Genomic DNA, 24,001 nt, shown 5'->3' with positions numbered 1-24,001 from the left:
GGGTTCACATATTTTATGGAGAACCTTTCTTTCAAACAACATTCTGTCCAGTTTACACCTTTGGTACTTTAGGTATCACATCCACACACAACAGCTAGTTGGATCTGCCTTCTATAGGTGTTTTTCCGCCCCCTTGGCTAAATGGTCAAAACATCTGATACCATGCAGTGGGTCAGACATTTTCTCCACTTGGGGATTGGGTATTGTGTTGTCATCATCATCATTTCATCATCTACATGCAAGTCACCCAATGTGGCATCAACTGAAAAGACTTGCAATTCAACAGCTGGTGGAGAATCCTGGTCACCAATGCCATATGACCATTTCATTTGATTTCATTTATAGATGTTTCATTTATAATTTGTTGAAGAACTTCTTGTCATGAGGGTAGAATGAAGGCAATTGTAGCTTTGGTTGTCAGCTTGTGATCTCACATGTATTTTGGCTTGGCATGAAGGTAGCTGTCTGAATACATCACCCCGTAATTTGAATTCTTGTATTTGCAGGTATGGTTCACATGCAGGATGGAAATATAGAAGTGGTCCTGGGATCCACTTCAGGCTCTGTTTAGTCTCATATACAGTGAAACCCCTATTTACATTTTCATGTAGTCCAGACTTAAAAGTGCATACCGTATTTACTCGAATCTAAGCCGCACTTTTTTTCTGGTTTTTGTAATCCAGAAAACCGCCTGCGGCTTAGAACGAGTGCAAAGAAGCGGAAGTTCTGAAAAATGTTGGTAGGTGCCGCCACGACTAACTTCTGCCGTCGAATATATGTAGTGCTACACAGGCATGCTTTGCAGGCACAAAGATAAATACTGGCGCCAAAACCTCTGAGTCATTAAAAAAAAAAAAGAATAAATAAATAAATTGTGGAAGACGAGCTTTTTTTCTCTGCCCCGAGTTTCGACCACTGCATTTTCATACATTATCCAACGAAGTAAATACAAATTAAGTATAGTTCATCTTCGAATTTAGCAGCATTTCAATGTACTACGAAAATCCGACTAGCGAGACTGTTAGGGATGTTTGTCAATATGGCCAACTCTATGTTCTGAATTTTTTCTTACCTGTGAGAAGAGATGGTTGCTAATAGGAACTTTTATGAATTGTGAATCACATGCAATATTCTCTTCACCATAAGAATAAAATGAATATACACATTTTGCCATGTATTCTTTCGTGTTTGCTGCTATATCATTTAACCTGTCTGCCTAATTAACTACGAAACTAGAGTGAGACAACAAACGCGGAAGAATATACATATCATGTCATGTTTATATTCGTATTATTCTTGTGCCTAATAGTGATACAGTCAGAAATGAAGCACGGCAATTGACTAGATTTTTAAATCTAAGATGTCTCTAATTTCTGTGCAGAATGTAATGTACTAAAGAGGTGTCTGCAAAGATTTTCAAATGGAGAAAAATTTTCGCTAAACTCTCGTTCAGAACATCTTCTATCATACGCATTCTATTATTTGGTTCTTGTTGATCATTATCAAGGAACGCAGCAGGGTAAGTAACAACAAATAGCAGTCTCTTGCCATTGTTTCGCTAATGAGACGATTCCTCTCTCTTTTTTTTCCTTTAATTGTAAGCGGCGGTAGCTCACACAAAAGCACGCCATGCCGCGAGCGGCGACAGGCCGTAAACACAGAATGCAACAAACAACACATGACACAGTATAGTAATACATTTTTAGCTTAGAGTGACGTAAACACCTATAACAAAGAACGGCACTTATCATATCAAAGAAAAATAAGCAATCAATTCAAACCAGACGAAGCACGTGAAAAAGGAAGGGTACCCGTATAAATATGGATGGAGTGCCTGACGCATAGCAATGGCTACCTGGTATAGCGTAACAGCTAAGCTTACGACTCGCACCGAACTACTGTAGCTGTATCGTCATTCATTCGACCTAAATTGTGCCTCATATTACAATGGACCAACATTGTTTCGATTTGGAGGTGCGGCCTAAAACTTTTTTCTCCCCTTGAATTTCGAGTCTCAAATTTCAGGTGCGGCTTAGATTCGGGAAAATTTTTTTTCCTTGATTTCGAGTCTCATTTTTCAGTTGCGGCTTAGATTCGAGTAAATACGGTAATTGAGGAAAATACAAGAATTAAAGAAAATGTTGAAACCCCCAAAAATATGAGCAAAAACATATGTAATTGGCATATATGATTAAAAATTGCAATCCTCTGCAATATTTTGCATAAAATTTGTCCCAGTGAAGGAAATTAAATATACACTACAATGTTTATACAATAATTGGTGATAATCAATTGCATCAGTTCTTAAAAAATTACAGATGTGTAACAGGAAGTAAAAACTCATAAAAAAATCGAAACTGCTATCTGGGTACAAGGTAATTGAGCTGTTTTCTGACATGCTACGACTACAAATCATACGTCGAAAACATGCATTTTTGGCAGATCATGCTTCGCGCTCACCCAGACAAAAGCAAAAACTGATGAACATGATGAATTAAACCGAAAACACCATAGCATCTAAGTAGTTAAACGATAAGCATAAATGTGGACATCTGGTTAATGACATACTTTGTCATCAGTGCTGTTATTGTTTAATGATTTTCTTATGAGCCACACTTTATGTGCTTACCACCATGAACACATTATTTTAGTCAAATAATGGAAATCATCAACAATGTAGGAAAAGATAGATTGCTACTTACCATAAAAACCATAAAAAAGACATATTAAGCTGCAGACAGGCAAAATTAAGACACTCATATAACTTTCAGCTACAGCCTTTGTCAGTAAAATAGACACACACACACACACACACACACACACACACACAAACACACACACACAAGCAAGCACACCTCACGCACCCGACTCCCCCCCCAGCTTCAGCATATCGGGCCTGAGATGCTGAAGCTGGCAGTCACGTGTGCGTGGGGTGTGCTTGCTTGTCTGTATGCGTGTGTGTGAATGCTGCATGTGTGTGTCTCTTTTAGTGATGAAGGCTGTGGGTGAAAGCTACATGTGAGTGTCTTAACTGTGCCTTTCTGCAACCTGACGTGTCTTCTTTATGGTAAGTAGCAATCTCGCTTTTCCTACATTGTTAAAGTATTATTTTAGTCTTGATGAGAGAAACAGAGATGTAAAAAAATGAGTTTACTTCCCAAATTGACTTTACAAGCTTATTAGAAATCAGATCAGTGAATTTCTGTACTTTGTGTAAAATGTAAATTTGAAAGAAATCTCAGGTACTGCATTTTCGCTTCATGCCTCTATCTCTGCTGCCAATCTTTACGATCTACAGTATGTGCTGTGTGTGTGGTGGAAAGTATGTAAACGAGTAGTGTATGTAGTTGTTGCAGCTGTATCATGTCAGATTTGAAAAAGAAAGTCTTAAAATTGTGTTATCACAAAACCCTTGTTCTATTTATGTGTGACATCTCTGTCATAGCACATCTTCTGCACGAAAAATAAATTAATAAATTTTCAGCATCTCATAAAATGCTTTCACCCCTACCTACACTCCTGTCACTGAAGGGCCACTTTCTCTCTCCACACATCCAGTAGGTGAGCTCATTTTATGTGTCTCAGTGTGGTGTGGTGGCTGTGTTGCCTATCGGGTGACTTAACGAGTCACTAGCCAATAAGAGTTTACTAGATGGAAATGGGTGACGTTTCCTCAATTATGACTGAGCATATACTTCGAGGCTCAGTGTTTGAATTTAAAAATGTTGATGATTGATATTGTTGCTGAATACAGTACATCAGAAATACATGCAAAAAGATGAGACTGAGTTATAAGTGGCACAACAAAAGGTAGTGGATGGGATCTTTCGTCACATACTATCACCGTCTGAAACACTTCACATCAACTGTCTTGTTTTTCCATTACAGCTGCAACCTAGTAGTAGTTTTATCATAATTGTGTGGTTAAGCTAATGTTGCAAGTTGTGTTGGCAGCACCGATCATGGACTATGTCAGCATTTTCTCTCTCAATCTCCTCTCTCTACAACTGCCTAAAATACTCCCTTAATTCTGCCACCACCCGTGGTGGTAACCATCCACATTTTGAGCACAATCACATCAAATGTCAACAGGAAGAAAACGGGACGAAGTCAAGCGAGACCTCAAGTAAGAACTTAAAATTGAGGAAAACCTTACCAGGAAGGAATGTAAGGTCGGTGAATTTGTAGCATTGATCTTATGGGTTTTTCACAGGGATTACAAATTTATGATGTATAATCGCAAAAAACATAAAATCGGAGAATGTAAAATCGAAGTTCCACTGTATTCTTTTTTTTTATATTATTATTATTATTATTATTATTATTATTACCTGGAGTCCTTCCATATAGTTAACTCTTAGGTTGTTAAGACATTGTTTCTCCCACATTCTTGTCTAAAGCAAGGTTGAATAATAGTGATAAAAACTGTCACACTGTAACAGAGTGGTTTCAATTTTGAAGGCCTCTATCATCTTATTTACAATTTTAATTCTTTCAGAAATGTCAACCAAGTATTCCTTTGTAAGATTCATAAGCAATTTACCAAAATCAAATGCTTGATCATTTCCTGTCCGTGGATTCTATAAAATGCTGTCTCGAAGTCAACAAAGAACATATGAGGGTCTTGGTGACATGCTCACCTTTTCTCCATAATATGTTGAAAAATAAAGATCTGTTCAGTTGTAGATCTCCCCTTGCAAATTTCACTTTGGTATCCTATAATTGCATCAGCTAAAAGTCACCTTGGCACAGTATAACTGCATTTGCTAACAGTTGAATTTGATCTAAAAGGCAGTTTGAGAATATTTTATCACAAATGTTTAGCAATTCAATATTGTGGTAAGTTCTTACATGTTATGTGGTGACTGTTTTGTGGATAGGGTAATTAGAGAACTTTTCCATTCTTCAGGGACCTGTTCAGTAATCCAATTGGTTGTTGTTACTTTATAGATCTTCACAAGAAGGGAGTCATCTCCTTCCTTATGTCTAGTTACAATTAGAATGACATATATAAAAATAAAAAAGTAAGTTTGTAATTAATAGCAAGGATTGTTGAAAACTATGGTTGAAATCAAAACTGCTGTTTTTAACAGATATAGATGATAGATGTTACCTAAGATTGCAAGGGTTTATCTCTGGACCTTTGGATTTTTACTTTTGTCACTTGCAGGCAACAGCTATATCAAAATGTGAAGTTATTAGGTATGACTATGAAATACCTTCCTATGTACAATAAAATATTTAATGTAATTACTTACATCGACTTTATTGGTTCTGTTAAATTGGTGTCAAAACTAAGGAACAGTTTTCCTTTCTTAGTATATCCACGAACTTCATTTCCTGATGAAACAAATACCTTATCCTGCACTGTTCCTGAAATGCATACAGCCTTCTTATTCATCTATTAAAATTCATGCTTGTAATTCATGATACAACAATTCAAGTTACATTTATTAGACACATTAAATGTCAGATAACAATCATGAAGTTACCTAAAGCACCGCCCAGCTGCAAGCAAGATACTGGAGACCCAGGCAGAGTTTTGAATACTAAATGAATTTCACCTTTTTTCACTCCAAATACTTGTAAAACACCATCTCTATCAGCTACAGCTACCTTAACACAGAAATAAGACACTTTAATAATTCATAAATATCATTTAAAAGACAAATAAGAAGCTACATGTCTAACAACATTGGTGTATTCTGAACATGCACATACACCTATGCACTTAAGACTGTAAAGAAAACACGCTACTCTTATATTAAACAATGGAAAATACAGGATGGAATAATGACAAAATTATGAAACAGGAAGTTGCTACTGACCATATAGTGGAGATACTGAGTCACATATAGGCACAACAAAAAAAAGACTGTCAGTAAGTGAGCTTTTGACCATAAAGGTCTCCATCAGGAATAGACAACATACACACACACACACACTCACGAAAACGCAAATCACACACACACGGTCAGTCTCTGGCTGCTGAGGCGAACTCTTTTATTAGTAAGTTCTTGATCCTTTTATATTAAAACAATCTAAAGTGATAAATCTGCATACCAAATCAATAAACACAAACTTGTAAGCAAAACAACGCAATAAACAAAATGTATAAGCACTACTGTCATAACATAAAATACAAAAGTTGTTTGTGTGAATACAGAGATTATCACAACAACTTTTATTCAAGAGGAGGTTTAAACACTGAATCTTTCACATAACCCCACAGAAAGAAATCGCATGGGGTTAAGTCGGGAGAGCGTGGAGGCCATGACATAAATTGCTGATCATGATCTCCACCACGACCGATCCATCGGTTTTCCAATCTCCTGTTTAAGAAATGCCGAACATCATGATGGAAGTGCGGTGGAGCACCATCCTGTTGAAAGATGAAGTCGGCGCTGTCGGTCTCCAGTTGTGGCATGAGCCAATTTTCCGCGGGCTATGCGTGAAACTTGCCCGCACACGTTCAACCATTTCTTCGCTCACTGCAGGCCGACCCGTTGATTTCCCCTTACAGAGGCATCCAGAAGCTTTAAACTGCGCATACCATCGCCGAATGGAGTTAGCAGTTGGTGGATCTTTGTTGAAATTCGTCCTGAAGTGTCGTTGCACTGTTATGACTGACTGATGTGAGTGCATTTCAAGCACGACATACGCTTTCTCAGCTCCTGTCGCCATTTTGTCTCACTGCGCTCTCGAGCGCTCTGACGGCAGAAACCTGAAGTGCGGCTTCAGCTGAACAAAACTTTATGAGTTTTTCTACGTATCTGTAGTGTGTCACGACCATATGTCAATGAATGGAGCTACAGTGAATTTATGAAATCGCTTCAATCATTTGTAATAGCCCTGTACTCAACAATATAACGATGCTGATATTCCAACCTGGAGTTTCCATGGTCTGTTATGTACTCAATCACATACTACTGTGCATCTTTTCTTCTTTAAGTCACACTGACTCAAAAAGAGTGCCCAAGATTGAAGACACTGTGCAATCTTATTGGTAGCCATGAAGATGATCAAAACGAGGAAATCAGTGGTTTATGGTCTGTCACCCAACAGAACTTCACTCTGCACAGGAACACATGAAATTTTCTAACTGCATATACAATATCTAGAGTCTCTTTCTTGAATAATACAACTGATCTAGATTAAATGTTTTAGATGCAAATGCTACAAAGTGTTCTGAGCCGTCAGTGTCAAGGTGTGACAAAACTGCCCCGATACCATGTTAGGACGCATCAGTAGCAAGGATCCGTAGCTTGCCTGGCTGGAAAGTAGCCATGCACGAGGTGAAGCAAAGTTTGTTTTTCAGCAGGCAGAATGCCTTTTCACACTCATCTGACCAAATGGAAGGAACACTTTTGCGACTTAGTGCATTGAAAGGATACGAAATTTGGACTGCTTGTGGAATAAATTCACTGTATTACATAACTTTTCCCAATCAGAACTGTAATTTTTTGATATTGGTTGGTCATGGGAGTGCCTCCATAGCAGCAACATACTGATTAATCAGCTTAAGGCTCTGTTTTGGTATTATGTGACTGAGGTCTTCAACAGGCAGTTGAAAAAACTTTGGCATTTGTAAGTTACATTTGATACCAGCCTCTTACACAAGTTGAAAAAGAAACTGGAGATTGTGTTAAGTGTTCCTGCCTTGTAGTCTCCTGTGATGACAATGTCACACCAAAACGCATGTTAAGTACCATGATCTGTTGGGATTGTCCATCCAATGCAAGCTGAAGGTACTCATCCACATTTCTATTTCACAGAAGTATTAAACATTCACGTTTTGCCTTTCTTTTTCTTTTTTTTCCCCAAGAGACATTGCCCAGTGACTGTTTGCATTTGGCTTAATCACTTATGAAGCCATGAGCCTATCCAGGGATATAGACCTGAACACTTTGAGGACATCCACGTTGAAACTATCATTGACCATGACATGGTTGTGGCAACAATGATTACCAAAGTACAAAGGACAACTAAAACAAGCAGAAAGATATATATCTTCAGTAAACTCAAGTCCTATCTTAATAAAGAACATGAAATTTACAGTATCAAACTATGGCTCAAGTCAAAAGAGTTCACAATGCACTTGATAGATATCTACCCAGTAGAGCAGTTCATAATGGGGGAGACCCTTCATGGCATACAGTCACTGTAAAGAAAGTTCTGAAGAAACAGACTACTGCATAGTAGGTGTAAAATTAAGTATAGGGCAATAGATAAAAGATGTGGAATGATATGCATTTGGCTTTCAAAAGCGCAAGATGTGAAGATCTTCCACAAAATCCAAAAAAATTCTGGTCATCTACATCTACATTTATACTCTGCAAAACACCGTGAAGTGCATGGCAGAGGGTATGTCCCCATGTACCAGTTATTAGTTTCTTCCTGTTCCATTCAAGTATGGAGCACAGGAAGGTCATATGCAAAGGCTGTTAGTGGCACCAAAGTTAAGTCCCTAAAGAATTAGATAGGAACTGAATTTGAGGATCGCAAAGCAAAAGCTGAAATGCTGAACTCTGTTTTCAAATGATCCTTTACAAAGGAAAACCAGGAGAACTGCTCCAATTCAATACTTGTACCACTGGAAACATGAGGGAAATCAGTATGTGCCAGTGGTGTTGTAAACAGCTGAAATCATTGAAATTGAACATAGCTCTTGGGCCCAGTGGAATCCATAACACATTCTATATTGAAATTGCACCTGATTACCTGATTAGCCCCTCTTCTAAACCATAGTCTATCATAGATTCCCCCCCCCCCCCCCCCCCCATGTGCATCTTTTCTTCTTTAAGTCACACTGACTCAAAAAGAGCACCCAAGATTGAAGACACTGTGCCATCTTATTGGTAGCCCCCCCCCCCCCGCAAAAAAAGAAGAAGAAATGTACCCAGTAGTTGAACACACAGGTCACATCCATCTACAAGAGAATGGTAGTAGAAGTGATCCACAAAACTACCATCCAATATCCTTGTTATCAATTTGTTGCAAAATTGTCTGAGCTCAGACATAATGACGTATCCTGAAAAGAATGCCCTTCTTCATGGTCAAGGCACTCAGATAAATAGATTACGTCTTAATTCTGATACGCATTTGACTCAGTACCATAGGTCACTTACTGTCAAAAGTTCGATCATATGGGGTAGTCAGTGAAATTTGTGACTCGACTGAGAACTTTTTGATAGGGAGAAAACCACATGTTATCCTGGATGGAGAGTCATTATCAGATGTAAAAGTAACTTTAGATGTGTCCCAGGGAGGTGTGTTGGGACTCTTGCTGTTCATGTTGTATATTAATGATGACCTTGCAGACAATATTAATAGTAACCTCAGACTGTTTGCAGTTGACACAGTTATCAATAATGAGATACTGTCTGAAAGAAGCTGCATAATTATTCAGTCAGATCCTGATAAGATTTCAAAGTGGTGCAATGATTGGCACCTTGCTATACCCTTAGTAGTATCCTATGACTATAATATTAATGAGCCTGGATGTAACACTTCATAGGGATATGAAATTAAATGATTACATAGGCTCAGTTGTGGGCAATGCAGGTGGTAGATTCCAGTTTATTGGTATGATACTAGGGAAGTATTGTAGGCAATCAGTCTACAAAGGAGACTGCTTAAAAAATCACTCATGTGACTCATTCTAAAATATTGCTTGAGTGTGTGCAACCTGCACCAAATGGGACTAACAGGTGATACTGAACTTATACTGAGAAGGGGCAGCATGAATGATCACAGGTTTGTTTGCCCCATGGGAAAGCGTAACAGAAATGCTGAAGACACTGAACTGGCAGAGTCTTCAATGTAGGTGCAAACTAGCCTGAGAAAGAATACTAATAAAGTTTCAACCATGGGCTTTAAATGATGATTCTATGACTATTGTACAACCCTCTATGTATTGCTCACAAAGGTATCGTGAGGACAAGATTAGAATAATTGTAGCATACACAGAGGCACTGAGGCAATCATTGTTCCCATGTTCCATATGTGAATGGAACAAGAAGAAACCCTAATAACTGGAACACTGCACTTCACAGTGGTTTGCAGGGTACAGATGTAGATATTGGAAGAAACAAGTACTGGTTGATAACTTTAGGATAATATGTGCTTAAAAATTATTTGCTTTTCCTAGCCAGGGGAAAGATATTTCAGGACTTTCACTACAGACCTGTTCCAATACTTGGAAAGGGACTTCTTCTGAACCAAGACTAACTGAATCGTTAATGACAAATCCGAATGAAGAGAAGGGGTCCAAAAAGATTTTGTGCTAGTGGGCTGTTTACCACTGGAAGTGTGCTGTAGGATACTTATATTGTAAATCAGCATTCAATGGGAATACTTTTTTTTGTTGTAGCTAACTAAATGTTGTTCTGTGTGGGTCAATGCTAGGGCACCTAATTGTAGGTAAGTATGTACACTGATCAGGGGTGCCATGTCCACTTCAAACATGATCATCTAATCCCGAATATTCTGAGAAATAAATAGTATACTTGTTCCTGTTATGACAGAATTATCAGCTGTCTGGATAAGATTAATGTCCAATCCTAAGCCATTTCATCAGTTGGCCAGTAAGAGTCAGCATGACAAACACTTGCAATATAACCCTCTTGTTGACATTTGTGGCAGGAGGCCCACCTGCAAGAGCAATTTGTCCCTGGCATGTTGCAAAAAATACTTTGGGCCAGAGGAAAGTGGTCATTTGTCTGTTATCTACTCTTGTTATGCAGTGTTAGCGAGTTTTAGAAGAAACAAATCACAGCTTGCTACAAAGAAATGCTGTATCCTGGTCATTAGTGCAGTGCAGTGGCAGACATCGAGCTGAGAGGGACACCCTGCAGTGGTAGCAGCTGTAGTATATGGCCGATACAAAGTAATTTTGTTTTGTTTCTATCTTTTTTCCCCCTCATATTTCTGTGAAGAACTGCACTGTATCTGTGTATTTTACTGTGTGGATTAGTGTTTATTGAATTACTTCAAGTTTTCTTTTGCATAAATTTTAGTGCATATCTTTGTGTGAGGCGGCTTCCTTGTGTAACTTTTCCGTCACTAGAAGCACCGTGTCTCGTAACAACATTTAAATCTCATGTTAGTGCACAGTGTATAATTTAGATCAGTGCTTTAGAGTTTGCATATTTATTTCCTACTGTAGCTTTTGTGTAAGCAGAGTTTCTAGTACAAAGTAAAGAAATTAGTTTATGTTTCAAGAGCTTGCAGATCTTGCAGTCTCAGGCTGTTGTGAGAACTCTGCAGAGCAGATTTTAGTGCTTGCTTATTCTCCGTATAATACTTTGTGTACTTTTCAACCTCAAGAGCGCTACTATCAGGTAACTTTCTCTTTTGTGGGTGTATGTCAGCACTTTCTAAGTTACTCTTGACTGCTTTGTTTATATTTTATTGATATCTTGTTCATTTTTTTACACAGTACAACAAGGCTATGGACCATGCTTTTTGTGCGTATCTGCAAAAGGGGAATTGGCTGCTGTTCATAAACAGCTGGAAGCTGCATTGGCCATGATCAACAGGCTTCTGGCTACTGTTGACAGCTGCAATTACATTGGCGTTTATGTGATGAGACCTGCAACACCTTTGCTGCCACTGGAATCCCCTGGTGACCTGATTGTCTCTGCATCTTCCAATACACAACATCGGACCACTCCATCCTCATTCAAGAGTGAGTGGCAGACAGTAGTGGGTTCACGTGTTGGTTGGTTTAAAAGAGGGGAAGAGAGACCGAACTGCTAGGTCATTGGTCCCTCGTTTTGATTAAAATTAATTCCACAAGGCTGGGAGTAAAATAATCGAAACATACAAAACACCGCTGTAAGAAAGGAGAAAACCACAAGAATGACAGAAGGGCAACAAACACTAAAATGGACAAAGTCAGACAAGAAAACCACAAAGATATGCAAGAAATATGTAGAAGAGATCAAAACAAGAGAGTAAATTACCATGGCTGGCTGACCATGAGAATCAAAAGGAGAAGCCAGCCACTCTGCAACACATTAAAACCTCCACCCTCAAAGCACTAGGGTGGATGACACAGAGGGACAAAGGACATGAGCTAAAACTTAGATCAGATGATAAAACCCACCCTCACAAATAAAATGTAAAACTAAAGCTGCTCTTGAGACACTGTTGCCCAGCACCAAAGGGGAAGTTAAAAGTCCGCCGCAGAGCAGCTAAAAGTGGGCAGTCCAGCAAGAGGTGAGTGACCATCATTTGTGAGCCACAGCAACACCGAGGTGGGTCCTCGCAATGAAGGAGGTAACCATGCATTACCCATGTATGGCCAATGCGAAGCCGGCAGAGGACAACTGATTTCCTGTGAGAGGACCCCATGGAAGACTTCCACACATTCGTAGTCTCCTTAATGACACAGTTTGTTGTGCGTACGGTTATGCCATTCCATCTCCCAAAGCTGAAAATCCTGCGACGTAAGACAGCACACAGGTCAGTTTCGGAGATGCTCATCTCCAGAGGCGGTTTCCGCGTAGACTATTTGGCCAGCCTGTCGGCAAGTTTGTTGCCTGAGATTCTGATGTGTCCTGAGGTCCGCACAAACACCACTGAATGACGGGACCATTCCAGGGCATAGATGGACTCCTGGACACTACCAAAGGACGGTGAGGGTAGCACTGGTCGACAGCTTGTAGGTTACTCAAGGAGTCAGTACACAGGAGAAATGACTTGCCAGGGCATGAGTGGATGTGCTCAAGAGCACGAGATATGGCCACCAGCTCTGCAGTGAAAACACTGCAGCCATCTGGCAAGGAGTGCTGTTCAATATGTCCTCCACGAACATACGCAAAGCCTACGTGACCATCAGCCATTGAGCCGTTGGTGTAAACCACTTCATGGCCCGGTACACGTCGAGAATCAAAAGGAAGTGGTAGTGGAGAGCAGCACGGTTAACAGAGTCCTTAGGGCCATTCAAAAGACCCAGAAGAATCTGTGGCCTAGGTGTACACCACGGAGGTGTACATGAATGGACCTCGAGGAGTGGTGGTAAAGGGAAGGACTCCAGTTCAGACAGAAGGGACTGGACGCAAACTGTAATTGTACGCCCTACCTGGGCTGCCAATGGGGAGATTAACTGCCGTGGTTGGGAAAAGGAGACAGTAATTCGGATGCGCAGGGAAACTACGAATGTGTGCAATATAACTGGCGAGCAGTTGTGCATGACTAACCTTCAATGGCCTCTACCAAGACACTGGTCACCGGGCTCATTCTAAAAGCTCCTGTCGCTAGGCGAGCACCATAGTGGTGCACTGCGTTCAGTAAATGCAATGCTGAGGGCACCGCCGAACAGTAAACCAGACTCCCATAATCCAGGCAGGATTGAACAAGGGCTCTGTAGAGCTGCAGCAGGGTGGAGCAATCTGCACCCAAGTTGACGTTGCTCAGGAAACGGAGGGCATTGAGGTGCTGCCAGCACTTCCGCTTAAGCTGATGAAGGTGAGGTAGCCAGGTCAATCAGGCATTGAAAACCAGTCCTACGAATCGACCACTACAGTGAGTGGATCATCATTAAGGTAAAGTTCTGGTTATGGATGAACAGTGCGACGCCGACACAAATGCAAGACACATGATTTCGCGGCTGAAAACTGGAAGCGGTGGGCTAGAGGCCATGACTGAACCTTGTGAATGGCTCCCTGTAGGTGCTGCTCAGCGATGCCAGTACTGGAGGAGCAGTATGAAATGCAGAAGTCATCCGCATACAGAGAAGGTGAGACTGACGGTCTTACAGCTGCTGCTAGGCCATTAATAGCCACTAAAAAAAAGAGACACACTCAATACAGAGCCCTGCAGAATGCCATTCTCCTGAATATGGGGGGGGGAACTATGGGAGACACCGACTTGGGCACGGAGAGTATGGAGCGACAGGAAGTCTTGGATAAAATTCCGGAGCAGGCCCCGGAGACCCCACTCATACAATGTGGCAAGGATATGATGTCACCAGGTCGTGTCATATGCTTTATGTAAGTCAAAAAAGACGGCAACCAGGTGTTGGCATCTGGAAAAGGCTGTTCAGATGGCAGACTTGACGGACACAAGATTATCAGTGGTAGAGCGACCCTGGTGGAAGCCACCCTGACATGGAGCCAGTAGGCCACATGACTCCAGGGCCACGTGACTCCAGGCCCACGTGACTCCAGGACCCAAGCCAACCACCAACACACCATACATTCCAGCAGCTCACAAAGAAAGTTGGTTAGGCTGATGGGCCAGTAGCTATCCACATCAAGCAGGTTTTAACCGGGTTTGGGCACCGGAATGATGGTGCTCTCATGCCATGGCGATGGAAAGATGCCATCGCACCAGATCCGGTTGAAGATGACAAGGAGATATCACTTGTAGTCAGACAAGAGGTGTTTAATCATCTGACTGTGGATCTGATCCGGCCCAGGAGCTATGTAGGGGCAATGTGCAAGGGCGCTGAGGAGCACCCACTCTGTAAACAGGGCATTATAGTGTGTACGGTGGCGTAGATGAATCAGAGGACTTTCCTTTCCATCTGCTGTTTGAGGGTGTGAAAGGCTGGGGGGTAGTTCTCCAACGCAAAGGCTCGAGCACAGTGCTCAGCAAAGTGCTTGGCAATCGCATTTGCATCAGTACATAACACGCCATTGATGTTAATGCTAGGGACACCTGTTGGGGTCTGGTACCCAAAAAAACATCTTATCTTCATCCAGACTTGGGAAGGTGATGTATGGCACCTAATGGTCGACACGTACCTCTCCCAACAGTCCTGTTTCCTTCGTTTTATAAGCTGGCGAACGCGGGTATGGAGCCGCTTAAAGGCTGTTAGGAGCTCTAGGGAAGGGTGCCACTTACGTCACTGTAGAGCTCGCCGACACTCTTTTCATTGCCCCAGCGATTTCTGGCGACCACCAAGGGACTGTCTTTCGCCGGGGCACCCTAAAGAACGAGGGATCGCGTTTTCTGCTGCAGGAACGCTCGTTGTTGTGACCTGCTCAACGACAACATCGATCTTACCATGAGGGAGAGACTCAGCGGTGACAGCAGAGGTGAAGTCTTCCCCATCTGTCTTGTTTAAAGCCCATCTGGGTAGGCGTCCGTGGGCATGAGGTCAGGGGAGTGACAGGAAGATGGGGAACTGGTCACTACCACACGGGTTGTCATCTGCTCTCCAGTGGATAGACGGGAGAAGGCCAGGACTGCAAACCGAGAGATCAATGGCCGAATATGTGCCATGTGCCACACTGAAATGTGTGGGGGCACCTGCATTTAAGAGGCAGAGGTCGAGTTGTGACAGTAAATTTTTGACCTCCCTGCCTCAGCCAGTAAGCATGGTGCCACCCCACAAGGGGTTATGCACGTTAAAATCTCCCAAAAGTAAGAAAGGTTCAGGGATTTGATCAATCAATGCAGCGAATACGTTCAGGCATACTGCACCATCTGGAGGAAGATATACATTGCAGACAGTTATTTCCTGCATCGTCCTTATCCTGACAGCCACAGCTTCAAGAGGGGTTTGAAGGGGCACAGTTTCACTGCATTCTGAGTTCAGGTCATAGACGCAAACTCCACCTGACACTATTATAGTCGCTATGGTTCCTGTAATATCCCTTATAGCCGCAGAGGGCAGGGGTCCACATTGCCAGGAACCAGGTTTCCTGGAGGGCAATGCAGAAAGCAGATGTAAAGCTTAACAGTTGCCATAGCTCAGCCAGGTGGTGGAAAAACTGCTGCAATTTCACTGGAGGATTACATGATCGTGAAACTGGGAAGACATGAAGCACTCAATGAGGCACTCTACACCCCAGGGTCACCTCTGCGATTGACATCCATTGTGTCTGAGCCCCTGACGAGATCTAGGTCCTCAGCAGACACCAGAATCTCCACCTTGTCCTCAGACAAAGAGCTTGTAGGTAGTGGTGGTCTGGGTGCCACCGCAGTGCCTTGGTTCTTGGGTATCTTTTTCTTTTTAGGTTTCTCTTGCTGCTCCTTAGGTTTGTCCAGCTGGGAGGGCTTCACTGATTCAATCTTAGGGACTGAGGAGGACCGTGAAGCCCTATGACCATTGCTTCAGCCACTGCCGGGTGTCAACTTTGCCACTGGTAGGAACCTGGGAAGGGAGTGACCCAAGGGATCCCTTCCTGGCGAGAGGAACCGAAGAAGACTTACGCTTCTCCAGCTGAGAAGTGAGGACTGACATCCCCGATAGTTAGGGGGTGTTGCTCCTGAAGTACGTTGTGCAGGAGCAACAGGAAGGGAAGTGCCCCCCCCATCATCAAGGGGGTAGGTGGACTCTGACAGCTCTGAGAACCAACTGTGCACGGTGGAACAGAAGATGTTAGATCCGTTGTTGTACTGGCGGTGTAGGTTGACGTCATTATGTACAGGATGTAGCCTATTTTCTCTTAGCCTAAGTGTAGGTCAGTCAGTCCAGGGTCTTGTATTCCATTATTTTTATTTCTTTCTGGAGAATCCTGCAGTCTGGTGAGCAAGGCAAATGGCGTTCTCCACAGCTGACACAGATGGGAGGCAGGGCACAGGAGTATTGGGATGTGAAAGATGTCCACAATCCTGACAGGTGATGCTGGAAGTAAGCGGGAAGATATATGGCCGAACTTCCAGCACTTAAAGCACTGCATCAGGAGAGGGATATACGGCTTTACGTCACAACAATAGACCATCACTTTGACCTTCTTGGGTAATGTGTCACCCTCGAAGGCCAAAATGAAAGCGCTGGTGGCAACTTAATTATCCCTCGAACCCCGGTGGATGCACCGGACGAAATGGACACCTCGCCGCTTTAAATTGGCGCACAGCTAATTGTCAGACTGCAAAAGAAGGTCCATGTGAAATATGATACCCTGGGCCATATTTAAGCCCTTATGGGACATGATGGAAACAGAAACATACCCCAGCGAGTAGTGCCTGTGACTGGTCAGTTGAACTTAACAGACTTAAAGGGTGGAGTTGGTTGGTGCTACAGGTTTCTGAAGCATCACAGACTTAGCATGCGAACCAAAACCAAAATACCTCAGAAAATGCCACAAGAGTATGAAGATAAAATATTGTTTTTCCATCACTTTATTACTCAACATCAAAAGAAAACTAGTGTGGAACTAAGCCAAATAGCAAATACGGACAAAAATCTTCTGACATTTGACGTGCTGAGTAACAGAAATGTTGCCATAAAAGGTGCTAAAACTGTAACCATAAAACAAGTGGACATGAAAAAAATGCACTACACTGTTGTCCTTTTATGTTGAGCTGCCAGTACTAAACTTAACCCAATGATCATTTTCAAGTGCAAACCAATGCCAGAACCTTCCGAAATACCATCAAGTGTTGGTCATGTACATGTCAATGGTTGGATGGATGAGGCTGATATGAAATTATGGATTAACTGAGTGCGGGAGAGAAAGAAAGGTGCTTTATTGAAGGAGAGTTCTCATATTGTGCTGGATCAGTTTAGTAGTCATTTGAAAAATTCTATGAAAGAGACACTGAGACAGGGAAATACAGAGATTGCTGTTATTCATGGAGGACTTACTTCACAAATGCTGACACCTTGATAAATAAACCATTTAAAGTGTATATGAGACAGGAATGGAAATAATGGATGATGGATGAAACACAACATGAATTCACACCGAAGGGAGCTTTAAAATGGCCTACAATCAAACAAGTGTGTAACTGAATAGAACAGTCATGATCTAGAGTGAGAGAAGACATTTTTGTTGAATCTTTCAAGAAGTGCGGCATAAGTAACACTCTCGATGGCAATGAAAACCGTCTTATATATGAAGATGACAATGATTATGACGATGACGAGGAAGAAGAAGAAGAAGAAGAAGAAGAAGAAGAAAGTTCAGACAACAATTTTCAGGGATTTTAAAGGTCCGTTCGGTTTTATAAACTAAGTTTTTTTGTCTGGCTTTGCAGTCTAATAATAAAAATGGCAAAAATCTTACTTTTTAAAAAAATTGCTTCAATATTAAGGTGCGTCCTATAGCCTGTTGCATCTTATAGTTCATAAAATATGGTAGCGACTATGACTACAAGTACTAGAAGGAAAGTAAAGAAATGTAGGAAGATATCCTTGCATAGCAAGAGTGGCAGGATACAAATTGCAGATTATCTGACTAATCAGCACCAAATATCCAGTGCTGAGTATGAAGATGTGGAGCACAAATGGAAAAAATTCACAACCATCATTCAATATGCCTCAGAAAAATGTGTTCCGAGCAAGATCTTAAAGGAATGGGAAAGATCCACCATTGTTTAATAGTCATGCTAGAAAACTGCTACATCAACAAAGAGAGCTTTATCATAGATGCAAGAGAAGCCAAAAGGCAAAACCTAGTTGACAAAAAAAAGCTGAATGAAGCGAAAATGAGTGAGACAGTGAGAGAAGGGTTCAATTATTTTGCAAGTACAATTTTGTCAACCAATCTCAATAAAAACCCTACAGTCAAGGGTCTTTGTCTTACATAATATAAGTAAGTGGTTCAAAATCCTCTATTCATCCACTCAGTGACCATATTGCCACCAACATTGAAGATAACAGAGAAAATGCTGAAATACTGAATTCGGTCTTCTGAAATTGTTTCATCACGGAAGCTCATAACATGGTCCCTCCTTTCAATGCTCACACAAATATTGAAATTGCAGATATTGAGATACCTATAAGATTCTACTAAGATTATGTGACAGTACTTGCTGCAGTTCCAGCAGCTCTTTGTCATAGATTTCTGGAGCAATGAAGGGCACCTAGAAAGGGGAGAAAAGTATAAGTCATTTCCATTTTTAAGAAGGGTTGTAAGACAGATGCAAATAATTATAGGCCTATACCATTGATGTCAATCTGTTGTAGAATTATGGAACATGTTTTATGCTCAAGAATTATGACATTTTTGGAGAACAAAAATCTCCTCTATAAAAATCAACACAGATTCCGCAAACAGAGATCTTGTGAAACTCAGATTGCTCTGTTCCTGCATGAGATCCAATATTAATGGCGCTCAGGTAGATCTCGTGTTCCTTGAATTCAGGAACGAATCTGGCACTATCCCACACAGTCGTGTAGCAAAATCAATGTGAGATTACCCAATATTGGACCAGATCTGCAACTGGATTCAAGACTTCCTTGCAGGTAGAACTCAACACATTGTTCTTAACAGAACAAAATCGACAAATGTAAATGTAATTTCAAGAGTTCTCCAGGAAAGTGGAATAGGATCATTACAGTTTACCAGGAATGTAAATGGTCTACTAGAAAGCATCAGAAGCTCTTTAAGACTGTTTGCAGATGATGTGGTTGTCTACAAGAAAGTAGCAATGACAGAAGACTGTATAGATTTGCAGAATGACCTACAGAAGAGTGATGAATGGTACAGGCTTTGGCAGTTGACACTAAATGTAAATAAATGTAACATATTGCAGATACAAAGTAAACTACTCTATTGACGAAAAATTGCTTGAAACAGTATCTACTGTAAAATATCTAGCCATAGCTATCCAGAGCGACCTTAAGTGAAATGGCCACATTAAACAAATAGCAGAAAAAGAACATGCCAAACTCAGACTCATAAGAAGAATTTTGAGGAAATGTAACTCATCCATGAACGAAGTGACTTCCAAGGTGCTTGTTTGATCATTTCTATAGTATTGTTCAACAATCTGGGATCTTTAGCAGATAGGATTGATAAAAGAGGTGGAGAAGATCCAACAACAAGCAGAACATATTAGCACAGGTCCCTTTAGTTGGTCCAAGAGCATTACAGAGATGCTCAACAAACACTAGTGGTAGATGTTACACGAGAGGTGCTGTGTATCGCAGAGAGATTTACTACTGAAATTTTGAAAGAGCATTTTCTGGAAAGAGTTGGACAATGTATTATTTTCTTGATCACACGTCTCATGAAATGACTGCAATGAGAAAATTCAAGAAATCAGATACAGAGGTTTCCTGACAATTATTCTCCCCATGCACAATTTGTAAGTGGAACAGAAAAGGGGGATCAGTTAACGGTACCAGAAGTACCCTCTGCCACACATCGTTAGCTGGCATGCTGAGTATGACCTAGATGTAAATATTTTGATCGAAATAAACTTATTCTGCAGTGCTCTTCTTTCGCATGTCAGTGTAGAAGGGTGCACACAATCAGATAAGTGAAAAATCCCTGCAGTATGCATGTTTATTTATATATAAAAGCTGCCTTAGGAATTTTCACTTTTGTGAGACAGCTTGTACAAGATCATGTGTCAATTTAAAGTTCTAGATTTGAATATTTTACTGTTTGTGTTGTTTCTTCTGTGTACCCTTTCACTGATTGTATCAATACCCATTTGTATTGTGATATACTGTGAAATTTCGAACATTCATGAGTGCTGCAATAAACTACTACTGTTACTGTCAATTGTAGGCTTAAACTAAGTTGTGCTCTTTTTAAAATTTTTGAGAACAGTAGGCCCTTCCTCATGCAAAACAATCTTCCTCTAGTTTCATTGTACAATTACGTGAGAAACAGTTAAGTTTCAGAATTTTCGGATGCTTACAAAACTATATTTTCGTAACCTAGCAGTATGAATGTTTTGGATACGTAATTTAATTCATAACAAATCAGTGCTTGTGGTTCGCAGTTCAACCAAAGTACACATCACCCCTAAATTTGATTGTATATCAATGCAAATAAATGTGCATTTTTGAGAATTTTTGGAAGCTACCGTTGTCCTCTGCATAATTTATCACCAATTTATAACAAAATGGAGTTTTTGATTTAGTTATTGTAGCAGATTTTCTAACTAACATATTCTGTTACCTCTAGTTTTCCCTAATGCTTGTATTATAAGTTAACTCTGTTTTCAAGTTTGCTAACAACTATAATTGACATCAAAATATTTTACGAAACTAGTACTTTTTACCAAATATTTTTGTGTTACCTTAATAGAAATCTCGTTTTGTGCATCTGCTTTCATTCTTATAGGGAATTACCAACTTTTTATCTCAATGGATTAAAAGATAGTCTGCAGGTTTGATTTAAAGTTATGGGTCAATCCAAATGAAGTGGCCACATAAAAATATTTTATTATTTTATATGTGATTACCCCATAATTGAGAAGTTCAAAACAGTTTTTTTTTTTAAATTTACTTTTCACCTTTACTGAATGGCGACCATTTTTGTTCGTAAGCACACGACAATGTTTCAGTTTAGAGACGTTACCAAAGTATGAATATCTCTGCACTGGGTTAAGTTACAACATTGCAATTGATATGACTGTTTTTAGAAAAGTGTCCTCTACAACACTGTCCATTACACAAAATACCCTAAATTCAAAAATAACCAGTCAAAATGACCTCCAAAATTTGGTATCCAAATTTTCAAAAATCCATTTTTTAGGCCCAAAAATAACAAATAAGGAGTGATTTATGAGAGTCTATTTTTTCCCTATAGTTAGATATCATACACTACTAGCCTCATATAGAGCAAGAATGCTTACAAATGTTTCCTTAATTTTTTATGAATTTTTGAAATTTGAAAATTTTCATTTTTTGTAAAGTTTGGGGTTAGTTATCTCAGGTGGGACTGAATATAAAAATATGATTTTTGCACAGTTTGTACACCTATATGATAGCAACGTACTGTAAAAATTTCGACATTGATATCTGACTGTGAACAAAGATATGAATTTTTGAAAATGAGGAGATAAATCTCATTACTCTACAACTGATCTTATGGCTGTTGCCTATTCATGTGTGATATTGGTGGGATAAAATCAATTATTATTGAAGTAAGGTACTGAATTTTATACAGAAAGTGGAAACATCACTGAAATTTACATTTATATTATTATGACATAGAGTACTTAAAATAAATATATTCAATTAATATCCTTCGAGATGCGACAGTTCCTAATCCTAGTGGTGAATGTTAAGAACACTTATTTCTTCCGACAGCTTCTGTGATATAGAATAAGACCTCTCACTTGCTGTGGTAAGTTCAAGTACTGAAAGTTTCCTTAAACATATTTCATTGGTACCCAAACTTTGCCATTAGTTGATTTCTTGAATGATGTTCTTGGGCCATCAGGGTGGTAAAAATGCACAAAAAAAAATCATTGTTTTCCAAACTTGTCCTTTCAAACTCTGCAAGCCACCACTGTCCATCAAACACACATGCCACTATGTCATTCAACGTTTAAAGACAAAGATGTAATTTTACTGATACAATGATCCTCATAAATTTCAGTTTCTGATGTTAAGTAGTGTCGAACTAAGTTTTCTGCAATGCCAAGGAATTTGTGGAGATGCCTTGTTCCTTTTATTGCTATACAGTTTTCAAATCTGGTTTGAAGTGATGTTTTCATATGCAGAACCACTTCTTCATTCTTGATCAGAAAATAGGTAATGCCTTTAATATTATCCTTGCAAAAGACATACATGCCCTGTACTGTGAGAATTTGGTCTGTGGTTGGTCTTTGTAGGCACTTAAATGTGATTTGCAGAGTATCCATGTAGATGTAGATGTACTTACTTCACGTTTTGTTGTACCTCCTACTCCTTCACATGCATTTTTACCATGACAAGGTGCAAAAAAAGTGCCATTCAGCCTCCAACCCAAAGTCTACTTTGTGGTTGCACAGATCTGAAAAATTGTTTGTTCTCATACTTAACAACCACTTCCATCTGAAAAGTATATCAGCTTCTAAACCTTGGGAAAATTTTCTTTTATGTAATGATTACATCCTTTTGAAACACATGTACAGCCAAAGTGCTGTGCTTCCAAGTAGTCGCTTGGAATGCAAAGTGAAGAACTGCAAATTTCATCTTTCTCATTTTTAAAGTGGAGAATAAATGGCTGCACTGTTGCCTGATCACTGACCCAGTGGTACCCTTGTATTGCATCTTGAACCACAAATATAAAATTTTCTTCAAAATCAGCTAGCACTATGCATCCAGTATCATGAAGTTGTGCTTTTTTGTCCTTCAAAAACTTACTTTGGATTTTAGAAACATAGTGGTGACTTTTGAGTTTCTGTAAGTTATCAATTAAAGATTCCAAGTAATCTTCCCGAGATTTAACCACTGCTATCATTTCTGCCCTGTCAGTTGTGACCCTCTGTTTGAAGGTAATACTGTATGGCATTTCCTCATCATATTCGTGAAACAATTCAATAACGGTTTCCTTACCAGGGCATTTATTACACAAACCCATCATGCAGTCATAACTGTTAGTGTCACAGACCATTAAATCTAGTAGCTCTTTGTAGTTAAGATCACTGTGTTTTGCACCCTCAATAATCAGTTTGACATTTTGATGATATAAACAAACACATATGGAGTGTGTCCTTGAGCATCCAGCCAAGATACACCACTTAGTGCGGAGGTCACAAAATTTTGACCTTCCAATTTTGTATTCAGGATGAGAATTTTTGAAAGCTACATAAAGTTCATTTAAATTTGACAGCACTAGTCGTTTCTGCTTTAGAACAACTCTTTTGCTATCTTTGCAACCTGGGCATATTCTACTGTTTTCATTATTTTCAAAAAACTGCTGGATCTTTTTAATTGTTTCTTCACTTATACCTACTCCTTTCTTCTTTCCTAAAACTGGAAGAATGCCTTGCTCTTTCACTAATTTTCGGGTTAGCTTAACCAAAAGATGAGAAACATTGAATTCAATAACTTTTTTTTCTCTCGACCATGAGTCGGGGAGCAAACTTAAAATTTTAACTTTTTCCTCTTTAGATGTCACTGAACATTTGAGTATTGCAGAGTACTGATGTAGATGCAGATGTAGGAGGAATTATTCCTCCACAGCTCCGTCAAATACCAACAGTGCAATTCAGTCTCCCCCATCTTCCAAATTCTAGTTGTAAATGATAAGACGATGCAATGATGTTGATGCACTACACAGTGGAGTAAGGCAGGCAAAAAAGTTTGAATAGTTAAGCTGTGTGCACAGAGCACCTTCCAGATTAAAAGTTGGTCAACTTTATCCTTGGT

The 24,001-nt window shown here is 40.1% G+C and overlaps 1 protein-coding gene across 2 annotated transcripts in view; it reads right to left on the bottom strand.

Annotated features, from left to right (window-relative positions):
- Positions 1-24,001, bottom strand: part of LOC126094940 (Bardet-Biedl syndrome 7 protein homolog) — a 169,288-nt gene that overhangs the window by 135,666 nt on the left and 9,621 nt on the right. For both annotated transcript variants that reach the window (XM_049909588.1, XM_049909589.1), the window contains exons 2-3: positions 5,493-5,616; positions 5,259-5,373 (exon numbers count right to left, since the gene is read on the bottom strand). In XM_049909588.1, the coding sequence (XP_049765545.1) occupies positions 5,259-5,373; positions 5,493-5,616 (239 nt within the window). The remainder of the gene's footprint in view (positions 1-5,258; positions 5,374-5,492; positions 5,617-24,001) is intronic.

This window comes from Schistocerca cancellata, chromosome 8, assembly GCF_023864275.1.
Source record: "Schistocerca cancellata isolate TAMUIC-IGC-003103 chromosome 8, iqSchCanc2.1, whole genome shotgun sequence".
Taxonomy (NCBI): Eukaryota; Metazoa; Arthropoda; class Insecta; order Orthoptera; family Acrididae; genus Schistocerca; species Schistocerca cancellata.
Note: the sequence above shows the minus strand (reverse complement) of the source record. Positions and strands in the feature narration are given on the sequence as shown.